Genomic DNA, 24316 nt, shown 5'->3' with positions numbered 1-24316 from the left:
AAAAAAAACAACCCTCCCTAAAACACTGGCTTACTTCAGTGCTAATGAAGTTGTCTAGAGCCAGATTATGCATCTGAAAGGGAAGCGGCAGTTTATGAAGCAGCCTGAAAAGACTACTGCTTCAGGTTGTGGTGTTCATTAGACGTAACCTGAAGTGAACTGGTTATCTTTGAAAGAGAAAGGGGGAGGGAAGGCGGGGCGGAATTTCTTGCTAAATACAATATTTAGTTTCTTAAGCTGTTATAATACAGTTCATTAAGCTGTTCTAGCTGCAGCTCTCTATAACTGAGTTAGAGCACTTAGTGTTTTATTTGCTTTAGGTGATTAAAAAATATTGACCTGGAGTTTGTACCTACTGTGTACTGAAAGTCACTTTATCAACCACTGAAACAAAAGTTTCCAAGGAAACAGTTCGGTGTTTTCTTAACAGGAGTCTGGTTTCATTTGCATTTGAAAGTGACGTTGTAATATTCCAGTTTTAACCTCATATATCTCTATCATCTCCTGAATCTCCTGATACTCAGAAGCCTCGAAAAAAGATGAATTTGTAGGAAAAACTGGCTTTTGAGAGAAGTTTTGTTTTTAAGAAACCATCTCTTTTGCCAGCTCCTCTGAATGGGCTGTCACTACAAAAACAGTAGAGCGGATGGCACTGGAAGTGGTAACGGAAAACAGACCCCCTTTGTAAAACTGCTTGTGCCACTCTTGCCTGCCATTCTTGAGCCACACTATTTCATTGTGTGCTGGCTGTGTGAAGGGCTGGGGAGGTAGCTAGCGAGATAGAGTCTGTTCAGCTTCCAAAAGGAAATGTCATCCTTTGGCTAAATATTTGGTCTGTACTTTGCTTTTGAAATTATACTAATAAGGGAGGTTCTCAGTTTCTTGTTAGATAATGGTAATCAGTGACTTTTACGTCCTCATTTATTGGGGAGGGGGGAAGGGAAGCCAACCCACCCCTGTGCCATACACATACTAAAAGGGGGGCGGGGGAGGGGAAGTAAATTCTGATGATAGAAAATCTGGAATAAAAGTGGAATTAAACAGATGGGAAAGGAATTAAATAAAAGTTTAGCTTAGGTGAGAGAAAGGAGTGAGAGAATGAAGATGAGCAAGGAAAGGTTAGGGTGCTCAAGTTCTCTCATGGTGCTCTAAGCAAGAAGCTGGAGATTGCTAATAAGAACTTGTGTGAACCATGCGAACTACTGCTGAAATCAGTTAATCAGAATATTAGTATACTTGCATTAGTTTACTGTTAATAATTAACCTTTGCAGCTCATTAATCAGGTCTCTTCATCTGTCTTGATATTGTGAGAGATGTCCCTAGTGTGATTAGTTTGTAATATTTTGCTCTTTCTGTAATGGCTTCTTAAGCTGCTGATGTTACAGATCAGTATTAAAAGGCAAGATACAGGTATTTTTTATTTTGGAAAATCTTTGCCATGGATCAAAGTATGTTATAGGAAAATGTGTTTTGCAGTAGTGGTTCCGTGTTTTGATGTCTCAGGAGTAACAGTTTAGTGGCTGAATTAGCTCCTTTTTTGCATCCATATCAATAAAGGATGCTTATCACCTGAGTCTTGGTCTGAATGCTCACTTCTGCTTTTACTTACAAGAGGAAGGCTAAGTTTCCTAACAGGAATATAATGTTTCTAAGAACACAATGTTTTAAGTGATTATTATCAGGCTCCAAGACCTGACCTGTAAAATTTTAGCCAGAAATGCCCTTTTAATGCCTTTTTATGTTTGGTAAGTAGTTCAAACCTCACAGGATGAACTTTTTAACACAATACTTATCCAATTATAGCTAGGTTCAGTTGGGGTTTTGAAGAAAAACGACTGTGTTAATAAATCTCCCTTTCTCCTTCTGCAGCGTTAAAACTTCCTTTTGGCAAAACAACAGTGATGCATTTGGTGGCTAGAGAGACACTGCCAGAGCCAAACTCTCAAGGTAAGCTGTGCACTAGAGATATTTCTTACTCAAGTATATGGCAAAGCACTCAGATATTTTACAGGATTTTGGGGTCTTTCATAGCAGAGAAAAGTCAAGTCCTTGTGGTCTTTTGTGAAGCAAGTAATGGAATGCTTTTGTACATGTTGTTTATAGAAAACTGAGAAATTAACTTTCTGGTTTGGCATTATTCTAGAATGCAGAAATTTACTCAAACCTTAACAGCTTTTATTTTTATTATTAAAAACTACTCCTGAGTTATTTTTCACGTATGTATTCATGTCTATAATCATATATTTTTACTAAAAATAATCAAAGGCAAACATGTATCAAGCATCCTGACACAAAACAACCAAATTGCTGTAGAAATGACATGTAAGCAAAACTTTCTTCTTTCTCCACAGGTCAAAGGAACCGTGAAAAAACTGGAGAAAGCAATTGCTGTGTAATTCTGTAAACCCTGTTAGCTTTACCTGCTAAGTGTGATGTAATATAGTCTTTGTCTTTCATGCTGCTGGAATAGAAGAGGCCCTACCTTGCTTCAGAGACCTGTAGGAAGAGCCTGTCTGTAAATCCATGGAACTGAAATACTACACGAACACTGTCTCATTAGCCTTTTTTGGTTTTTAAGAGAAAGATCTATGAACACTTTCATTATTTGTTTTCTTTTTTAAATTCCTGCTTTTTGTTTGTTGAATAATCTTACAGTACATCAGTTCTTGAAAGAATTCAATCTTCAGAAAAGTTAAAGTGTTCTTTTCCATAGCAGGAATCATTTTGCTGCCACAAAAATCTCCATTAACCAGATCTAACCAGTCAAGCTTTCTAGATGCAATTTGCACTAAGTATGGTTGACAGTATATTTCTCATCAGCAATCTCTAACAATATTGGAGACACCTAGTGATAACCCACAATGCATAATGCAACACTGGAAAGTAGTGTATCTATAATTAAAACAAATCTCACTTATGGCCAAATCAAAGGAAAAACTGTTAAGTCAATTCTAGTAAGTCAACCTTGGTGGCCGAACTGGCACAGAATACTAACTAAAGCAAGTCTAACTCTATATATTTTCACTGCAACAAACAAACAAAACTATGTGCCTGTAATTTAAAAGCACTCTGTAGAGGGCTGATGAAACTGAATTTTTCGTTACTGCGTGCACTCTGATCTCGTACGTCAGTTGAGTGCTTATTCAGACAGCACAAACCAGTGCAGAGAGTGCATTTCCTAGCCTTAATATGGGAGGGGTAATTTCCTGTAGTTCATAGGCTTTTATTATTGTGCATAAATGTTAGACAACATAATTTACTAATCAATTTTATGTATTTGAATATTGGCAATTGGTGTTTTTTCAGTCATTTTCTCATCTGTAATTTAGTGTCCAGTGTCATGCTTACTCATTAGAGACTTCAAAAGAATTATTAAAGTTTAAAAAAAGCAAAAAGAAAAACCTCTGCCATAGTACTAGTTTTGTTTCTTTAAGTAATCTGCATTTGGTATTAGTGCTTGCAATGGTATTAAAATCAGAAGCTGATTTTTGAAGGCATACATAATTAAAAAGGATGCCATTCTTTTATTTCATATCAATAATTTAAATGTTGATATGCTAAAGAAATTTGCACAGCACTAAAGCATGAGCTAGTTTCATCTTAAACCTGTAAAAACAATAAAAATAAATAAAAATAAAAAATATAAAAGATTTTATATTTTTTTCACTGGGGAGGAATTTCTTCCTGTGTGAAATTACAAATATGTGTAGAATATATTTAATAAAAATCTTATAAAATACATAACTATAGAAGTTAAATATAGATTGGCGTGTAGTATAATAGAACAATATTCCATATAAATAGCTTTAGCCTTTAAAAGAAATGAGTCACAGGTTGACATTGTGTTCTGTACTTAAGTGTCCACAACTCTTACAGATGTTCTGTGTAACTGTTTTTTGAATGATTGGCATCATTCAGATGTAATCAGGTTATTTTATTCATTGTTCCTGCTTTGATGAAATGCTTTATATGCAGTAGATTTACAAAAATATTGTTCATACTGATCAGAATTAAATTTGTATAGAGCAGAGTTTTAAAACAAATTGTAAATAGCACTAAACATTTTCTTTCTGCAACCTGTACTGATAGACTCTTCTGTAAACTAAATAAAAGACTATTGTAGTGCATTTTGGTGGTGTTTTAAGGGTTGTAGTTAGGTCTGTAACTACTTTTAATAATACTTATTAATCTGGAAACTAAGTAAGGACTCCATTTTGTTTATTAAAAAAAGGGGGGGAGTATTCAAAACCTGCTGAAAACTGCTGATGGGATTTATCACTTCAGTTTTGTTTTCCTTTGATGTCAAAAGAAGTAGCCAAGAGGGTTTTTAAATGTTGGAGGAGAATGCAGGCATGGGCAATCACAGCTGCAGATACACTGGTGTACCTCACTGCAGTTACGTACTCTTAGTGTAAGGCTTCATAGCCTTCATTTACTTACAGGGAAGAACATACAGACCTCTTTGGGTGTTTGGAACTGAGGTGACAGCATTATGTGCTCATTGCCTAAATAAACCTTGGGGGGGGGGGGGATTTCTTTGTACTCTGCAGTGTAGTTACTAAATAAGTAACTATGGGGACACAAATCTTCTTATTTAAGAAAATAAGAAAGTTTGATAAACATCAGCTTGAGAAAGCTACTTGGAGCATGTTATCTTCAACTAGAAAATGAAGCTAACCTTTTCCTAAAAGCTGATCACCTAAGTAACACAAGCTCAGATGGGAAATGGCTATGACAGCACAAAAAGAAAGGGGCTGAGGCAGGACATCTTTTATTTGTTAAGTCTTTCAAATGCATTGGTTTTGAAAACTTAATGTTTTAAATGTAATCTTGGTTTGAAAAACCAAGAGAGGTACTTAATGCAGTATAAATACTTGAAAACCCAGTAGCCTCTAGTTAAAATATTTGGTGACCTCAAATAGCAAAGTATGTGGAGTTCCCTTTTGTCGAGATGAGTAAGATGCATATATGCACATGTCCAAGCACATCCTTGAATGCTGCTTGGCATTTAAAGCATGAGCTTGCCAAAATAAACTCTTGCAGAAAGCATATAGAACTGTTGCCTTTATTTTCCTGCAAATGCCCATTGCAAAGCATTTCTGTTGTGGTGTGAAGCGAGTGGAAAACTGGGGGGGAGAATTGCCAAAGGGTTTGTGTTCTTTTTTTCCTTGGATGCTTTGTATTGTGGATGGTTTATTTGCCAGAGCAAAAGCAGTAGCTGTTCATCCAGATTCCCCAGCCTTGCTGAAGTTCACGCACATGCTTCACTTCTAAGTTGACTGGAGTCTAGAGAGTGCTTGCAGCCCCAAAAGATTAAAGCTAAGTCTTTACAGGGTCAGGGTGTTGGACAGTCTGATAACACATTGAAGAGTTTGGCATTTGATTTTCACTGTTTGGTAGAAATTATATTTTCCATATGGATGAGTTAATAGATGTCATGAAGAAAGGGAAGGAGAGAATGAGTTGGAGCCCTTCATACTATGAAATGTCTTGAAGGGACCATATCTGTCTCCCATACCATTGCATGTGTTGCCAATCATAAATCAATATTCACACCTGAGGTATAATATCCGATGGCAGTGAATGTACTCTGTAACTTCTGTTTTCTTAAATGATAGCAAAATGCATGACTGTTGAAACAGTCTCAGGGATTAGCTCTGTTGCTGGAGGAAGAAAATATGGCCAGGGTAGTGTTGAAGGCTTTGCTAAGGTGCTGCGTTGATAGGAATCCAGTGCAGATCTCTGAAATCCCTGAATACCTTTCCTTAGTACACTGTGCTTACAACAGGAGGAACATTTCATTTAGAAGGGAAATACACAGTGCTCTGAAAAAGCTTCCTCCTTCTCATACAGGCAAGAAGGAAGGTGGCTGATTTTGGGCTGGCTGAAAGCTGGGAGTTTCTGTGGCTGTTCTTTGGGAAAATCATGCCTGTGGTTCTGTGTGTGCTCTGATGATTTGTTACACAAATCTTGCCTCAAGAAGCAAGTAATCTGGAGATGCTTCATCTAAAACTCACTATATGCTAATTAAACACATAAACTTAGGCAGATTTGCAGTTCTGTGTCCTGTGCAAATTGGCATTTAGATCATTAACAGCAGTTGCACCATTGAAACCGATTGGAATTTTGTGCTTAAATCAGGAAATAGCAAGACCTGTTCAGATTCTTAAAGGAGAGTTCCCACCCCTTTTATGTCTTCTGGAGTACTGAGATTTTTCCTAGATACTAGAACTTGGCTGTAACTTGTCAGGATGAAGCTTATTTTCAAAGCAAAATAAAAGGCATTTATGGTTATTTCAAGAGGCTGACAGCATGAAACATGGTTCATGATAGTAAGTTGTTTACAGGCCTCGTAAGGTGGTGGCATGTGTACATTATGCCACATGTACATACCTGTGAGGAGGTTTCCAGTGTAATTGCTATGTTGCTTAACAGTTTATTCTACTGGACTGTGAAATTACAAACCCCTCTTTATGCTCTGGGGTTTTCCAGTAGTTTTGATTGGTTTCTGCTTCTTTTATTTCTTAAATGTTAAGGGTTTAATCTGGAAAAGGAATGACCAGTGAAATAGAAAATGGTGAAGGTTATTAAAGTCAAGCTCACCAAAAATAATGAACATTTGATGGAATCTCATCAAGCTTATGGAACGGATCACAGTGACAAATGAAGTTCAGTTTTTAATGTGAAGGAGAGCATAGAGAAAGCAAAATACTTGCACAGCTCTTTAGTTTTAAAATGGCTTGGATCCATCCAGGACTGAGTTCTGGGCATCATGGGCAAACACTTTCTATTGCAAGTTCCTTAGGGTATTGAAAACAACAGTGAGACACCAGGAACGTTATAGAGAGATTGAAGAGAATTAATAGTTAAATTAACTACAGTTGCAACTAACTCAGAGAAAATGGATGAAGAACTCCTGGTTTTGGCTTGTGGCTTTATTGGCCCAGTTTTTACATCTGTCTCTAAAGTGAAGGTGACAAATTCAAATCCAGTAGAAAAACATGTTTTTGTGGAATCAATGGCAATCACTTCCACAAGGAGTAATGTGAGGAAAAAGGCTGAGCAGGATGTAAAAGGAAAATCAATCATTGCACCGATGGAATTTCCAGAGGTGTTGTAATCAGCGACGATGAACTTGTTCTCAACAAATTGAGAAGCAGTTGTTGTCCTTCAGACGTTACCTTAACTTTCAGTGAAGAGCCCAGCTCTTAGGGGAAAAGTACTCCTGACACATTCCCACCTCCATGATGTACAAGCAGCTGCATAGCATGAGCCCCGGCCTGTGCAGGACAAGCTGTGGCAGGAGTTTGTCTCTACAAACCTGCTGCACCCCAAGAACAACTTCTGGTCAGACTCAGGGTGATGTCTGTGCTTTCCTGCAGCAGGCTTGAGGAGTAACTTACTGTGCTTTAGCAGTTGCTTGGGGCAGAAGTTAATGCCTCTTGAGCAGTGCCAGGGGAAAGCATTGTGCTTTTGTCAGTTCAGAGGATGCTGAATTTACAGGTAGTAAATGTTTTGACTCTTCTAGCAGAAAATACTCCTCAGCTGTCATTTTGTTTGGATAAGGGAAGGTAATGGGATGAAACAGAACAATTTTTCTTCTTTTATCTATTCTTTGAACTAAAGATCCAGAAAGAATAACAGGAGTAGTTTAAGGCACCTACTATAGGATCAACCATCAAATGGCTGGTCAAAACTCACTTGCCAGCAGCTATCCTTGGCACAAAGGGCAGCCATGGGAAAGAGGTGACCACTGCCCCCAGCATGACAACTAACTGCCAGGATGAAGTAGCTCAGCTTGTGAATGAGGAGTAGATGGGGATGATGCTTGGTCACTTTGTGAGGCTTTCAGCTGTTGCCTGGCAAAAAGGGGGTTGGGATCTTGCACCAGTTATGGGGGGGCACAATAACAAAGAACTGCCTGCAGAAGGTTAGATCTGAAAACTAGTAGTGTCTGTGTTACCCGCATCTGCCCATTACCTGCACTGGCTAAATTAAAGACTGGGCTTCAGTTCTTTAACTGGTGCAGCTCACACGTGTCCCTCAGTGGGCAGGGTTAATCCCCAGTGCTGCCAAGGTTACAGCTCTGCTGTGGCGGGCAGTGGAGCTGGCAGGGAGCTGGCACCCCGCAGCCTTTCCAAGGGGAAAGTCAGCACCACAACTGTGCACACTGGTGTGAGATGAAGAACACAGGGTCTGAGGTGGGATGAAGTGTCAGTGTGCAGTCAGCAAGTGCCCAGCCAAGGGGGCTCTACCTAATCCACCCCACTGCACAAGCCCTGTCTTCCAGTGAAGTGAATTCAGTGGGTATTCTTCTGGAAAGCAGATACACAGGAGTCTTCTCTAGCATTCACTAAGCCATGTCAGCGAAATCCTTTGGTTCCTGGTCACGCTGACTGCCAGCATCCCAGGGAGAGGCCTTCTCTCACCCAGCAGATACGAAGGCTGCCTCAGATTGTTCTTCCTGTCCTCTAAGAAATTACTGTCTCTGGCTTCAACACCAGCACCAAGTCTTCATGGTTCTGATTCTCAGCCTGGTGCTTCTGGCTGCAGACGGCAGTGATCCCACTGGACATCTGTGTTACTGGGAAGAGCCATGGCAGGGACGGGAAAGACACGGCCAGTGTGGATGCAGTGCACTTCTGCAGCTGTCTGCTGAGCTGGGACAGGACTCCTCCATGGCTCTGGTGTTGCTGGGTACCTTCAACTGCTTGGAGGAGTGGAACACACTTTGGGCTTCCCAGCAAAGGGCAGACCCACTGCTCATGACACTGTGGCCAGGCCGCAGCTGTGTCTGCCCCTTTCGAGCTGGACAAAACTGAGTCTTGCAGCAAAGAACCTCGCTGGTGACCAAACTGGTAAGAGCTACCGCCCCTTCTGAGCAGGGAGGCCATAACCCCTGGGCGGACATGAGAGCAGACGTGGGTCAGGAGTATCCGTAAGACCAGCACATGTGCCTGAGCTGGTAGCAACTCTGAAGCAAGATGCTTCTGTGAGCTTCCCAGAGGTGTTCTCCCACCAGTGGATGGGGGGACTTGAGCGTTCAGAAGGACTTAATGGGGACCAGGTCTAAGCCCATGGCTTTTGTTTGCCTCATTGGCTGCTGCCAGCCAGTGAAGGCATCGGCCTCCCCCAGGGTTTATCTAGGTGGGGATGGGAGGGTGGTAGGGGTAGGTGGTTGGTTGGTTCACTCTTCAAAGATGTTGTTTCTTCCACCTGGTGCTTTAAAGCTCCGAAGAGGTTTTTGTTCATGTTAAATATCATGTGTGCACTTCTGTTCCTGGCTGGTTTAATCAACTGAGCACTCATGGTTAAGCCCCAGAGGCTGCAGCCAGGCCCTGAGCAGACTCATTCCCTCTGGCAATGAAGGCAGCTGGAAGGGGTGGCCACTTGTTGCCTGCGTAGGTGCCAAAGAGCAGGGCTGCCTGCTCAGTGAGGTATGGTTGTGCTCCCTGCCTGGGCAGGAGGATCCTGCTGTGGTGAGGCTTGTGTGCACAGGGTCATGGGCTAAGGAAATGTGGCCTGAAAGAGGCTGGGTCGGTGTGGTGGTACCTGAGTCTTTACCTCCCCTCTGATTTAGCGAAGAACTTTCCCCGTTTCCTGGAGAGGGGAGCCGGTTTGTGCAGAACTTACTCAACTCCCTTTTGTCAGCCAACAGATCTGCCAGAAGCAGTTACCTGGAGGGCAGGTGTAGGTGTTCCCCTGTGCTGCAGCAGGGAGAGTTTGCCAGCAGATAGCTTCTTCACATCCTCCTTACGGCGCTGCCAGGGAAAACCTGAATGGTTCCTCTGATCCCTGCAGGCTGATCCCAAAACCCAGAGAGACACCTCTCCTAGGGTGGAGAAACAGAGACAAAAATGAGATTGGTGGGTCAGAACAAACACAAGAGCCTGGAGATAAGGAAGCTCCCAAGAGCATGGCATAATTGGTGTCCAATGCACAAATCACCTTTCCAACTGCCGAGAGGTGTTTAGATGTGAGTGGTTCAGTCCCTGCAGGTCTGGGATGAACACCCCTTACTCACCAGACCTTCCCTTGAGGAAGGCCAGTGGGATCTGTGAAATCCTGGACTGAAGCTTATTATCTGCTGGGTGAGGAGATGAGGAAACAGGATAGCCCTCCAGTGCCCTGCTTCATGTTGGGCAGCACTGGGTAGGGGGGGAGCAGGGGGCTCGGTGGTAGAGCTCTCTGCAGCCATGCTGGCCTGCATGAGGTTTAAGTTAGAGGACTGAGGCTCCCCAGTTGCACTGTGGGGCCCAAGGTGTCAAAAGGGTTTTCAGCCACACTAAAAGGGGGTATTTGTGGAACAGGGAAAAGAGCACACATTCAATGACCCTGAAGCACCGCTGCATCCAGAGATGCTGCTTCCAAGGCAAAAGGTAGCACTGTTAATGGAGGAGGAGGATGAAGAAGGGCTGAGCAGAGTTTGGCTGGGGAAGAAAGCAGAGTACCGCAGTGTCTGTGTGTCAGCATCAGCAGGGAAGGGCTGGCTGTAAGTAACACTGCTCCTGGCACCTTGGGATTTGCAGGCTGTCATCCTGAGGCTGTATTGATCCCTAGGTGCAGGTGCCGAGTTTCGACATCTGATAGTCCTTTACGACTGCAGCTCTTGAGCCTGTTTCTTTATAGAAATACACTTTCTGCTGGGGAAAAGAGCTCTGTGTGAAGAAATGCTCCAAGGGGAAAGGGCTGGTTTTGCTGGGAAAGGCAGAGTGACTGGTGTGGGGAGCAGAGGCCATGGCTTTTCATCTGGTGTCTTTTCTGGGTCCTGACAAGGTGCTCACAGCAGAGATCAGGATTTGCCCTTCTGTACCTGCTGCCATTCCTGCACTGGGTATTTGTGCTTACTGGGATCTTCTTAAATGCGAAAATAAGGTCTCATCAAATGGTAAATGCCAAAGCAGGCACTTCCAGTCAGCTTCACAGTGCTGCAAGAGTAGCTTGGCTTTTTGTCCTAGTTTTGTCATTAGAACAGTATTTTTCTATTGAAAACCGAACAACCCCCCCACCCTGTATGATACAGCAAAGATGCAGAAGCGTAGATGCTGTTACTCGTTTCTAGGCTGAAAATCCAGCCACAATGTTTGACCCTGATTCAGCAAGGGTTTACTTTTCCCCATGTGATGTCCCTTCTTTGCACCTCTTCTGAGAACTGAATTCCCTTCATCAACATGAAAATCACATTTCTGTGTAGTGGAGGCTCTTGGTAACGCTGCACCATCAACCCTGCCGTGTCTGGAAGAGGAGCTCTATCTCCTCTACATCTGCTCCCTTTTGGGACTGCTGGTCCAAGCGAGGACAGAGGCTGGTGACCCCTGCCTACTCTTCTGGGTCTGGATCAGACCAAGTTTTCGGGTGTTAGAGGTAACTATGAATGAACAGGTCTCTGAACTTCTTTAGGAAGACCCTGCAATAATCTCATTTTGTATCTCTGCATGGATCCTGTACCACTGCTCTGGGTATTTATACACTTGTTTTTTACATAGGAAATACAGAATTTGGTTAGCCAGGCTGCAGCAGCAGGAATCAATCTCCTCGCATGAGAGATGCATCTTTTGGGATGTAGCTGGGGGGTGTGTGGGGGGTGGGTAATAGCTGCTAGCTCTAATGCAGTCATTACCAAGCAATCACAGGAAAGGCTGAGAGAGAAGAGCTGAGAACCACATCCCGTGAGTCACATGGGGAAGAAGGAAATGAGACTGCTGTTCTCCAAGCCAATTCAGATTATAGATGGGGAGGTGGGCTGATGTGCAGGTACAGCGTGTGATGACTGAGTTGGGGCTGGTGTAAATGAACACCTTGGAACACTGGGGACCCAACTGGAGGGCTGTTGTCTGCTCTCACCAGCAGCCACCTCACAGCCTTGCTCTTAGTTTCCTCTTCCACTGCATCATGTCTTTTGGTCCTTCTGCTTTGAGTTATGCCAAGTTGCAGGACAACATTCACATGCAACGAGAAAGGGGAAGAACGATACAAGTCTAAGCTGATATAATGTCCCCACTAGAAAAAGGGCAGATGGGAAAGGAGGGTTGCACTGATTTTGCCCTATTCAGCTTCACTCCTCAGTACTTTTTCCTACATCTGTCTTAAAAGCTGAGGATCCACCTTGTATACATCCATGAAGCTCATGTGCTACACGCTGCTGTTGTGCAAGCTGGTTTGTTAAATCTCTCTGGCCCAAGGAACTGTTCGAGTGCTACGGTGGCCTGATAGGTTTTGCTAGGTCTTCCCCAGCCCAGCCTACCCTGGGGTTTATCAGCACAGTGGAAATCGCTGTATAATTCCCTTTATTTCCTTTCAAAAGCTGCAAGTGGTGACTGGGCTGCCTTAGTCAGCTGTTGGGAGCCATTGGCAGCCTATGTTGTCTCTGAGCAGGCATGTGCAAACACATTAGAAATCGGAATGGCTGGTTCCCCTTTCTGTGAAGCACCACATGTGCCATGAGGGAGGTTTCAGCCTTAGCAGATGTGACATTTGCATGTGGATGGAGCCTCCCAGTGCCTTTGTGTTGACAGTGATGCAAAGGGCTCCCAGCCCACTGAATGTAGATGATGCCTCATTCATATCCAAGTGATTCCTATTAATGGATGGGGGATGCAGCATCATGTCAGTAACAACGGCAAAAGGACTGATCAAGGACCCAAGACCTTTTGGACCTTGACCCAAGACCTTGGAGCCTACAGAGTGCTGGAGACCCAGCAGCAATGCAGCTGTTCTTACAGTCCTTAATTAGCTGAACCTTCATTCTATCAAGCAATCCCTGTTGCAATGATAATGCACTAACAGATGTAGCCAGTGCAAAGCTATTGATTTTTAAGTGCATGCTGATAAATGAGGAGCACAGGAAGCAGACTTGGCTGGTCTCCAGGGGTTGCTGATAGATAGGAGTAGCAGAAAGGAAAAGGTACTGAGAAACGTGGCCGCATCTGATTCCCACAGGAACTCATGGAAAGCTTCCTGTTGACTCCAGTAATGTACTCGTTTTCCCCCTGCACTCTGCCCATACCGAGCATAGTGAGAGCTCTCATGGAAGTTTCCCACTGAAAGATTTTGCACCTCTTCTGAATGTGGAGAGCCTTTCTGAGAGCAGAGTAGGCACAGACAGACCCAGAGGCACCTCCACACTGGGGAGCAGGGCAAATGGGCCATACCGCTCAGGCCTAGCCCTTCCCCAGCCATGGACCATGTGTATGGGCATGGGTTTGTCTTGGCACATCTGTCCTAGGGGTGGATTTCAACCTGGATGCAGAAGGCTTCCTGAACCACAGGGAGGCAAATGGTCCTTTTTCCCCCGATGGATGTGCTCTCTGAACTCGGGGCACCAAGGGCTTGCAGGCTTCAAGTGGCAGGAGGATGATGTGGTGCAGTGAGAAAGGGGTTTTGCATTTCAACATAATATTTTGAATAGCGAATAGTGACTGCTGCCTTGTTTATCCTCTTTTCTGTCTTCTGATCCTTTAAACATACAGGTTTGTGGTTTTTTAAATAAATCTTCATAAAATTTTACCCTGAAATAACTCCAAATTTCATAAATCCAAGCTCACCATGCATTCTATTTCCAAGCATCATAAGCCCCACGGTGAGGCTGTAGGGGGAAGAACACCTAGGTATTACCAGGGCTTGCTTTACGACATCACTGGTTTTAAGGGAATAACACTGTGCTGCAGACTGGGCTCCAAGAGCCTGTGGGGTAATACCTTTCACTTGCTCTACACTGTTATAATAACCTTTTTAACAGATCCCAGGTGAAAAGTAACCTTCCCCGGCTCATAGATGCCATTTTGCTGTATCCAAACATCTAGCCAATATTTAGATCCTTGCAAGCTATTTTCATCTGAAGAGAAAACAACCCTGGTATTTCAAGGGTGCCTTTTGCTGTCACTTAGCATTTGTGTCTGTTGCCTGTTGGTCTTTTTAGCTCCATTTTTAGCCTCATGCCTGTTTCCACTTGTGAATATCCCAGGTTAATCTCCTCCTATGGTTTGTTGCCTGCCTGGGCTTTGCAATGACATTGCAAGAAAGGAGCTGCATACATCTTACATTTGTCTGGAGTGGTGGCTTTCATGCCAGTTGCCACCAGTGGGACCTCCAGGCTCCCATGTGCCAGTATACAGGGGAAGCTTTTCTAGGGCAAAAGATGACTGGACTGTAGGTTGGCCACCTCCTGTGAACCTGTTGTGGTTTAAGCCCAGCCACGCAGCTCGCTCTCTCACTTCCCCCCCCCCCCCCCAGTCCCAGGGGGATGGAGAGGAGAATCAGAAGAATGCAACTCCCACAGGCTGAGATAAGAGCAGTCCAGTAACTAAGGTATAACACAGACCACTGCTGCTACCACCAGTAATAATAATGATAAGGGAAATAGCAAGGGAAGAGAATACAACCGCTCACCACCTGCCAACCAATACCCAGCCCGACCGAGCAGTGATCTAGCTCTTCCGATAACTGCCCCCAGTTTATATACTGGGTACGATGTGCTGTGGTATAGAATACCTCTTTGGTCAGTTTGGGTCAGGTGTCCTGTCTCTGCTTCCTTCCAGCTTCCCCTCCTCCCTGGCAGAGCATGAGACTCAGAAAATCCTTGGTCAGAGTAAACATTACTGAGCAGTAACTAAAACCACCAGTGTTATCAGCGCTGTTCCCAGGCTGAAAGTCAGAACCACAGCACTGCAGCAGCTACTAAGAAGGAGAAAAAATGACTGCTACTGCTGAACCCAGGACAGAACCAGATGAGGATACACTAAAAAATGCAGGTTTGCAGCCCTGAAACACCTTTTAATGCCAACAGATGGGATCAACCATGCACACATCTGGCTGTGTGATGTGATTGGGCAATGGGGTCCCCAGACCCCTCAGGAGCAGCCTGCCTTTGCCAGGACTTGCTCTTTCAGGGGCCTTTTCCCCTTCCTGTGCCTTTCCACTTCAGTGAGCTGTGCATGAACCCTACCACATCCAAAGGGTTAGGTACCCAGCTGCACCCCTGCCAGGGCCTGCATGGCCTCCTACACCGGTGTTCATCATGATGATGATTTCTGAGAGTAATTTGCAGTGCTCTTACATGCCCATAGTTCCATAGGAAGCAATGTCACTATATGTTGGGGTCAAAGCATGTGGAGATGGGGATGTAGAGGTGGGGTGACCTGAGCCTGCCATGGTCTCACGGAAGGGGCTCCCAGAGACACCCCCCCTCTTCCCACCTTCCCAGCACAAAGTGGTTTGCTTCCAAGCAGCAGCCCTGGTACAGACCAGCCTCATATTGGGCTGCGGGAGGAAGGATGCAGCAAAATCAACAGGCAGCATCCACTTACTGTAATGGGCTTCGGTTTGGGTCAATGGGTTTCTTCCTCCTATTAATCATCCTTGTGCAAAGGCAGTGCTGGGAGCCAAAGGGAAATAATCCCATCCCTGAAGGGAGCGAAGACAACCCATTAGCCATGCATGCAATGCTCTCTCGCTTGCATTTGCTCTGTCTATCTGTCTTTTAATTGTGATCAGGGTTATAAGTGGACGAAGGGCTGGGCTCAGCTTATATATCCATTTTTCATTTAAAAGGATTACTGGGGAAGAGGTGTCATGTGCACAGGTTTCCCTGATTAACCCCTGACATTTCTGAGCATCAGAGGCCTCCCTGTGCTATTCAGCCTCCTGACAACCTTTTCTTCTGCCTTAACTGGTGCTGAAATTGGATTTTAAAATTGCCTGCTAGTCCATGCAGCTCCTTACAGAGAACTGTATAGCAGAGGTTTGCCCTGTGATGGGAGCTGGGTGAAGGCTCCCAGCCGTGTGCCATGAACAGCCCTTTTTCCCCTAGTCCTCTCAGAATCCCCATGGGAGCTGGCCATGCTCACCTAGCCCAGCCTCACTGCTGTTTGTGTTCAGTGATGGGGAATGGATTCTCAGCCCCAGAGGGGGGTACTACCAGTGCCAGACCTGGGTACAACCCGCAGGCACTGGTGGGACTGGCGACTTGTTGAGATCCATGCTGGACATGGCTTGGCTTCTCAAGGCTTATGAGCCTGTAAGTGAATGACGAAACTATTGGTGATTAATAGACTTTTAAACCAGGGTTAGGGCTTGGAGGCAGTCTAGGAAGCACAAGCTGCTCGTGGCTATGCCATGGCACACAAAGGAGCTGCGAGCATCAGAGAAATTATTCATTGCCATTTCCCAGCTCTGCTCTCTGTTGACCTGGTGTCACTGATGAAGGAAAGTCTGCAGAGAATAACTAATGAGGTGGGACCAAAAGAGAAGAAAGTTTGGACTGAGGCTCGGCGCGCAGGTAAACATCCTGTCAAATGGAAAACAATGGGAAGAGGCAATGACAGAATTGGGAAGTGAAAAATGAGGACAAGGTGAGAACCTGGTGATGAACTAATGGCAGTGATGAGGGCTGTGAAACTGGCACTGGGAGAAGAATAAGGATAGAAACTCTGCAAGGACTGGAGTGTGCTCGCACCATTTTGCCACAGTCAGGAATGAGCACATCTAAGACAGCTCTACTGAATGGGTGAAGGTAGTGGAGTATGAGAAACAGCAGCAACCTAGGGATGGGGACTGCGGAAATGAGCCAGCTGGAAAGCAGGCTGCCAGGGCCAGAGCTGCAGAAAATAAACGATGATGTGATGAGGGAAACAGCCAACGCAAGACGCTGCCCTGCTACCAAAAAGTCAGGAAAGACAGCTGTGATGACTTGGATGCATGTCAGGAATGGCCCCTGAAAGACACGCTACATGGCAACACAATAGGAGTGGGAGGCAATAGAAATAGAAGAATACTGAGCATGGGGCAGACAGAGTGAGGAGCAGAACTGAGCTAAATGGTTTGAAGATGAGGGAAGCTACTCCAAGATAACAGGGTAGAAAGAAACCTCTTTATTGAGCTGATGGATTGGGAAATAAAATAGGAATCCATTATAATTTTCTTGGTTCAGGTAAATGATAGAAGGGTTTAAACCTTGATTTGACTTATTCAAAGACCACCTCTTGCCTGGGGGTAGGAGCTGCTGGGGGGAGGGCTAGGAGGGAGCTGGAAGAAGCCATCACACACTGGAGAGGGCATTAGGATCTAGTGCTCTGCTCCAGCTTCTACTCAGGGCCAAGCTACCACTCATGGTCTTTTATGTGTTTGGGAGTTACACAATTCATGGGCAGGCCTGGATACTTCATTGAAACCCATGCAATAACAGTCTTCAGACCATCTAGGCACCCGCATCCCATTGTTATCCTTGGAGTAGGGGTTGGCACTGGAAGAAAACCATCCTTCGTTTTTTCTTACCAGGGAGGAACCATAGGGCATCTTGGCTGGGAACAGGATGGTTTAGGAAGATTTTCCATGCAGCTCTTTGATGGCTTTCTGAAATTCCTCTTTGCTTTGATTTGCATTGAAATTTATATGCGCTCATGTTTTGGAGCTTTGAAGTGTACTTCAGGTAGCAGCAAAGGGGCGGTGGATATGAAATGAATAATTAAATGGAGAGAAGCAGTTAGTAAAGACACAAACCAGAAAGCTATATGAAAAAATGATCCCATTGCTCTTCTCATAAGGACAAAACATGTTCTTTATGCAGATCAGGATATTTGGCTTTCAGGAATTCAGATGGGATTGACTTAACAGAAATAGCAAATATGGCCAAGAAAGAAGGCAAGAGCTTTGATTTACATTGTCAGGATGCCTTGTGCTGCAGTGGCCCTTGTGCCCACTAAAACTGGAGGGGGACCATGCCTCTGGGCACAGGTACTAGGGAAAACCATGGTGGGAATCAGTGCATCAAGTGAGAATGTGGCTGCCCAAAACTCAATAAACAAAAGCAGCGGTTTGCAAGCAGTGGTGCAGGATGAGCATCTCATGTTACCAATTGCCTTCAGGGAGATACCCCAAAACCTTGACCTTCCTCCCTTCCTACCACTAGTGAGGTGCAACCTGCAGTGTTAGCACCGGGGTTCACAGGATCTCCCCACCACAGGAGGATCGTGATCTATGGAAAACTGATAACTTGGATAAAGCATTTCTGTCTTATTGCTGAAAAGCTGTAGCCACAAATACATGTGCAGAGCTGGCCTGACTCACAGACCCATCGGGGCTTGGTCTTCTCCAGGATTTAGCTGTCAGGCTCCCAAAGGGAGCTGCTCAGAGGCTGAAGTTTGTTTCTGCTCCCACAGCCATCAAGTTTTCAATCAATCTCAGCCTGGAATCTTTCACCACATCGGATGTGCCACCCTCTTTCCTGTTGGTGGGGGCCCTGGGATGGGAGGAGAGCTCAGGTGGGTTCCAGTCCTGCCACCAGGGCTTACCTCCAGCACCTCCTGGCACTGGCAGCGCTCAAGAAAACATGGGAGAAAGGAAAAAGTGACTTTTTTATTTCCATAGGGCTGTTTTCAAGCAGTCAGGAAGTGCTGGAGGTGGACTTGTGGCTGCAAAAGCAATGAGACTGCTTCGCTTTGTTAGCAGTAGCAATGCAGGAGAAGGCATCGTTTTAAGGGAAACTTTAAAGGGAAAAGCTAGAGAAAAAGATTAAATAAAGTCCTGGAAGCAAGGAAGGAAGCATTGGACTGAAGTAATAAAATTCCTTTGCGTCAACCCTTCCATGGTGAAATACTTGGCTTATTCTTTTGGGAGGCAACGTGTTGCTCCAAGATCCATTTAATGTAAAAAAGAAGCCCTGTCAGTTGTTGAAATGACAACAAATGCTTTGACAGGCACCAGAGGATCTGCTCTTCTTTCTCAAGCTCGGTTTCATAGGAAATTCCAACACTGGCTGGTTTCGATCCAGCAGGGAACAAAAGCCCATTGCAAAACCAGGGGATTCCCCACAAAAATGGAAATTCCAGCTCCCACGCAGTGCTATTTACTCTCATTAGCTTTAGTTTGGTGCTTGCACGCTCCCAGGTCTGCTTCCCGGGCCTCCCTAATGTAAATGCACAAAGGTGCAGAGCACTGCCCTGTGTGCCACATGAGCCACTCTCCTTCCCAGCTGCAGCCAGGTCCCCCAGGAACAGCACCAGCTCAGAAGAGCAAGGAGGGACTGGGAGCTCACTCAGCATGGGAGAAGGTGCCCCATTTCTTTGTGGTTTTCCACCAAAAGCAGAATGGGGCTGGCAGCTTGGTTGAATGTGGTCATGAAGGCTGGGGGTGTGCACATACCATGGGCAGGGGGCAGCTTGCTAGGAGGGAAAAGCTTTCTTCCAAACTTGCAGGCAAACAATTGTCTGTGCAAGGGGAAAATCAAAGCCCTGCAGGAGCTGCAGCATGGACCAAGCCTGGCTCCTCCTGGGCTTGTCCCTGGCAGGACTGTGCCCACATGGATCCCCTGCCCAGGCAGGAGGGAATTCTTCTTCCCTACTCAGACACCTTTATCTACCAAATGAATAGAATTACCACGACTACAGCTTATATCTCTGCTCTGTAGTTAGGTTATGTGTTGAGGGATGGACAGATGGATGTGGCAGCACTCGTGGGAAAACTGCTTTTCTCTTTCCCCAGCATGACTATGGCAGCTCATTCCCTTGAAAACCTGGCCAGAAGGAGTTTGAATGTAAAATGATTTAGCACTGGATAAAACAATCATGGGAAACTTTTCCCCACCCCTAGTGTTTTCTTTCTGGTTTCCACACTTCAGCATCACACAGAGAATTGCTTTCCATGGAAAAAGCATACTCACCTCCAGGAAAACCACCTTTCTGCTCTTACAAGCAGTAGAGCTGCTTGCCCAGGCCAGGAGGTTGCCATCCCAGATGTGCATTTGTATGAGCTCAACCTGGTTGGACCCGGGCATGCAGCCACAGGGAGACATGTGGCTGCAGACCCCCAGCAAAGCAGGTCCTGTGTGCACCTCAGTGTGCCTGTGCAGTCACAGTTGATTCTTTGGCAAATTTTAGGCCTTTTCAGCAGAGCATTTGGCATGAGAAGAGGTTTAGCAAGAGCTCTGACTGGGGCAGCTCTTCAAAACAAGCTTGCATTGTGCACGTAACTTTTACACAGTCCTGGCAAACACTGCTGGGCACTGCTGCTGCGTGCAGAAGAGCAAAGAGTATCACAGCCTTCAGGAGCATCCTCACTGGTCCCACATGCAGGTCACACCACTGAGTCCCATCACCCAGTGATGAGTGGAGCATGCTGGCACATGGTGGGGCAGGATGTGCCTCCAGTCAGGGACAAGTAAGGGACTATTATAAAGAAGAAAAGAAATGGGTTAGGAGAGGGAAGGGGAAAAGTAACGAACTGAAAGAATAAATTCATTTGATGTGACAAAGCAATAGGTCTTTATTGTTAAGGAACTGAGTATTGTCTAGCTTGATTTCTAGATGAATCTCTGGTGATTCACAGACTGATCATGTCAAAGCATTGCCAGTTATACAAAAAAGATGTACTCTTGAAGATATGTGGTGGCCTGAAATTTTCATAATGAATAAAACTCAGACTGGGGCCTCTATCATTACATCACCCTGGCAGTGACATACTGTGGAATGAAGCAAGAACAGGCTCAAATCACACAAACCTGTTCTTAAAAGTTAGGATCTCACAAAGATTGTCCCAGATAAGGGCTCCTCTGCAAAATACACTCAAAGCACTTGGACACTGGCAGCTAGGCAACTAGTTGGAATTCGGATGGGTATAAATAAGACTGGACCTAATAAGTCCCATTTCTGATTCCTAATAGAAATGCCCAGGGACACTGAGGGCTGTAGGACTGAGGATTCTTCTGGTTCATCAAACTGAATGTTCTTTCGCCCTCAGCACCTCACCACCTAGTGATGCTTATAACGTTACTGTGCTTTAGACCCAGGTGGATGTGGGGCTCCATATGTTGGGCCAGAGGCTGCTCTGAACCCACCGTGACCCTTGGTGAATGCCCAGCTCAAGTGTACCCATAGCACACTGCTACAAGTTTGCTCTCGTGACGGTGCTGGTTTGCAGTTCAGAAAGCTTCTTCAGCCTTCCCATGCTTGCCCTTGAGGGGCTTGCACAGCCCCTCTGAGCTCCTCTCATCAGGCTGGAACTGCCTGCTCCATTAGCATCCTCTCCAGGCAGTGACAGGAGTCACTCTCCAGACATCCAGCATCCATCTCTGCTGACTCCAAATGGCTTTGTTTGCCTTGGGCATGGCTGAGCAGACCAGGAAAGGGTTTATCCGGGCTTCAGCTGAGGTTTTTCATGCCCCATGTCAAACGTGGGTCATGCAGACCTGCCCCAGTCTAGCACCACAGCAGAGACACATGGAGCTGTAAGGGCTCCCCTTGCACACTGTGCTGTTGCAGTGCATCCCATTTCTTCTGCTGCTGTGGTCCTCAAGGTGAAATGATCAGGGGTTTGGCAGAAGATAACCTTTTGAAGGAGCTATGTCAGCAAACTTTGCAAGTTGTTAGTGTTTCACACAGGAATGGATATTCTCCACTGGTTGTGGACAGCCCAGCTCCAGTCCTGTGAAGCTTGGAAGCAAATGGACCCTCAAAGTCCTCATCCTGAGACATGGGCATTCTCAGGGGAGATCAGGGCACAAGCAGGACCATGAAACCTTAGTGCTAGACAAATACATTTCATTTGTAACGTCTTATGCTGATGCTACAGCTTGCTGTATGCTTGATGTGGCTTGCTGCTATGATCTGGGTTTCATATTCAGGTTAAATTTTTCATTATAAGAGCAGTTGCTTCATCTGTTGGTTTTTTTCCGTTTCATGCTTCCATTTGCAAGGCACAACTATTGTCAGCACCTGGGATACTTAAAGCAAGCAATTAGGATAATTATTTTTATTAAGGTAACATCAGAAAGCCCTCAGTGAGGGTGATTTGAGAGTGCTATGATTTCATGTGCTATTCCAAGATAGGGCAGAGGCTGTTTCTGCTCTGGATTGTAGTCTGTCTCTTGCTTGTTATTTATTGAAGTAAACAAAAGTCGATCTCCTAAATAAGCCCAGAACAGAGATTGAGCAAGAGTTGAGGATTTAGCTGATCGAGCGAGAGTTGAGGATGCTGCTGCATAGTCCAAGCCAATGCCATGGCGAGTGGTCCCCAAGAATGCAACTTCCTTCCAAATGAAAAGCCTAGGGAGAGCTGATGGGCTGTGTGGTGTCCCTCAGAGATTGCTGGAGAGCTTCCTTCTCTGGCTGCAGGAGTGTTGTCTCCAGCACCACCATAGCAGGATCCACTACGTGGATTCATATGGACTGAGCAGTGCCAAGTAGGATGCTGAGGCCTCGCAACCTCATGCCAATGCAGAGCTATCTTGGGCACCAACGGAGTGGGTTTTCCTCTGTGGATAGGGCTGTGGCACTGCACTGCTGCTCTGCATCGGTAGTAAAATTGAAACAACCTGCAATAAAAGCAACCTGGCTTGTTACTTACAATTAAACTTGCCCTGTAAACAGTGGTATTAGGGGCTAAGCCTTCACATAACAGACAGTTGAGCCTTTCAGTGCCCTGCTCAAATGCCTCCTATGACATTGATATCCAGAAACCTCTGACTTCCCAGTGTTGGCTCCATAAAACCTGGCTGAGAAGCAGGGCCTGTATTCAAACCATAATCTATAGGTACCTCCCTAGCGTGTTTTCATGACTTCTCTTTTTGGACCCCATAAGCAGGCAGGGCCTGGGAATGATGGATAACTGCAGTTTGAATTGCTCACTACTTTCTCAAACACAGACTCCACAGGAGGCACCCGTCGTTGGTGCCACAGAAAATGCCCTGCATATCACCTTGGTTTCTTTTTGAGACATCTTTCTAACCCAAGACACCACCGATCTGGAGAGAGGTTCTTAAATAATGATTTTCCCCAAATAGAACTCCTAATAAAATTCCATGATGAAAACCTTAATTATTGACTAAACAACTTCAGCTTAATTGCCAGCTCCAGCTGAACAGACCATTGGGACGTTAGGGAATTACAGCTAATGCAAAGAGAACTCTGATGCATTTCTTCACAATGCTGCGTTAAGGGCAATTCTTGAATAGTTCCAGTGTTATTGTAAAGAGCTGTATGCGATAAGTCAACTTGCTTACATGCTCTGTGTTAAAAATTGCCAAATATCCCACAGGGAAAACATGAAAAGGCAGCGGAGAAGACATTCTGAAGAAATGAGACTTTATTGACGTTTTTGTCCCACCTTCAAAGGCCATTGATCAAATACTGTTGCAGGCTGTGATTTCACAATTTCATTGTGATTCCAGAGGGGGGGGAGTAAAGCAAATCTCATGTTGGTGTAGCATTCATCGCATGATTTTTCTTTTTCAAACCAAAAAAGAAACAAGCCAAGAGAGGGAACAGTGATGGAGAGCAAGGAAACAATGAGTCCTTGATTCAGTCCCTTTTGGTATCAGTGACAGCTGGTCTGGTCTCTCACATGGACGGGACTCATACAGAAGAGGAGTAAGATGGGAAAGCAACATTTATCATCAGGGAGATGACATCTGAGCAGATCAAGAAAATCTGGATCCTATATTTAGGTTGTTTTGGGTTTTTTTGTAAGCAGAGAAATAATGAGTAGTGACACAGGTATATATTTAGTCTACAGCATATTTTTCTTGATCTTTTCTCTTTTGTGGTTGCCAAATACTGCTGTTCTAGCAGATCAAAACCGAATGAGTCCTTTTACTCTGTGCCATATCATGTTTCTGTTTTGCAAGTGGTATGTCTTGAATAGAAACCCCAGCATATGATAAATCTATTAGCTCAGGGAGGACCACCTACTGTCACAGCTGAAGTCCAGCAACGAAGCTCCCAGCCATGAGTCAGTGCACAGGAGCACAGCTGTCCTTCATGGGCCCTCACTCATGCAGAGCTGCACCAGCTTTCTCTGTCTACGTAACCATGAAGGTTTAAGGTCTGCTCTACCGTCATTTCTGCACTCCTCTCTGAACCTTTCAAAGGCCCAAATCACACACTCTATTACCAGGGACCACCTTTTATTATTCTTTTAGCCATATGTCTCATACTTCAAGGGCCAGAAGTTTTCTTTTTCCTCCTAACGGATTATACTCCGTAGAGACTAACAACATCTTTTTACCTATTTATATCTATTTTTTACCTATGGTGTAGTATGTATCTCAAAGGTATAGTACCTATCTCAAAGAACTTATACAATACACTTGAACACAGAGATCCACATCTTCCAGTGCCCGGAGCTATTAATTTTCAAGGACTCCTATGAATGACACCAGGTGAGGTTCAGACACTTGCAATTTACAGAAGCAATACATTTCAAATACACAGTCTCCTGAGGGAGTTTGTGATGTGAGCATCAACAGAAGAGGAAAAACTGGGGAGAGCTGCGTGCTGAGGAAGCAACAAGGGATGCAGAGGATGAACAAAACTGCATGTGGAAGGG

At 45.0% G+C, this 24316-nt stretch overlaps 1 protein-coding gene across 1 annotated transcript in view; it reads left to right on the top strand.

Annotated features, from left to right (window-relative positions):
- Positions 1 to 4128, top strand: part of UBL3 (ubiquitin like 3) — a 61425-nt gene extending 57297 nt beyond the window's left edge. The window contains exons 4-5 of the mRNA XM_061374490.1: positions 1871 to 1948; positions 2353 to 4128. Coding sequence (XP_061230474.1) covers positions 1871 to 1948; positions 2353 to 2405 — 131 coding nt within the window. The 3' untranslated portion in view covers positions 2406 to 4128. The remainder of the gene's footprint in view (positions 1 to 1870; positions 1949 to 2352) is intronic.
- Positions 4129 to 24316: the final 20188 nt, after the last annotated feature.

Source organism: Neopsephotus bourkii, unplaced genomic scaffold, assembly GCF_033783945.1.
Source record: "Neopsephotus bourkii isolate Nb327-2 ecotype Australia unplaced genomic scaffold, CSIRO-AGI_Nbou_v1 NB_1638, whole genome shotgun sequence".
NCBI lineage: Eukaryota > Metazoa > Chordata > Aves > Psittaciformes > Psittacidae > Neopsephotus > Neopsephotus bourkii.
This window is presented reverse-complemented; position numbering and strand designations above follow the sequence as displayed.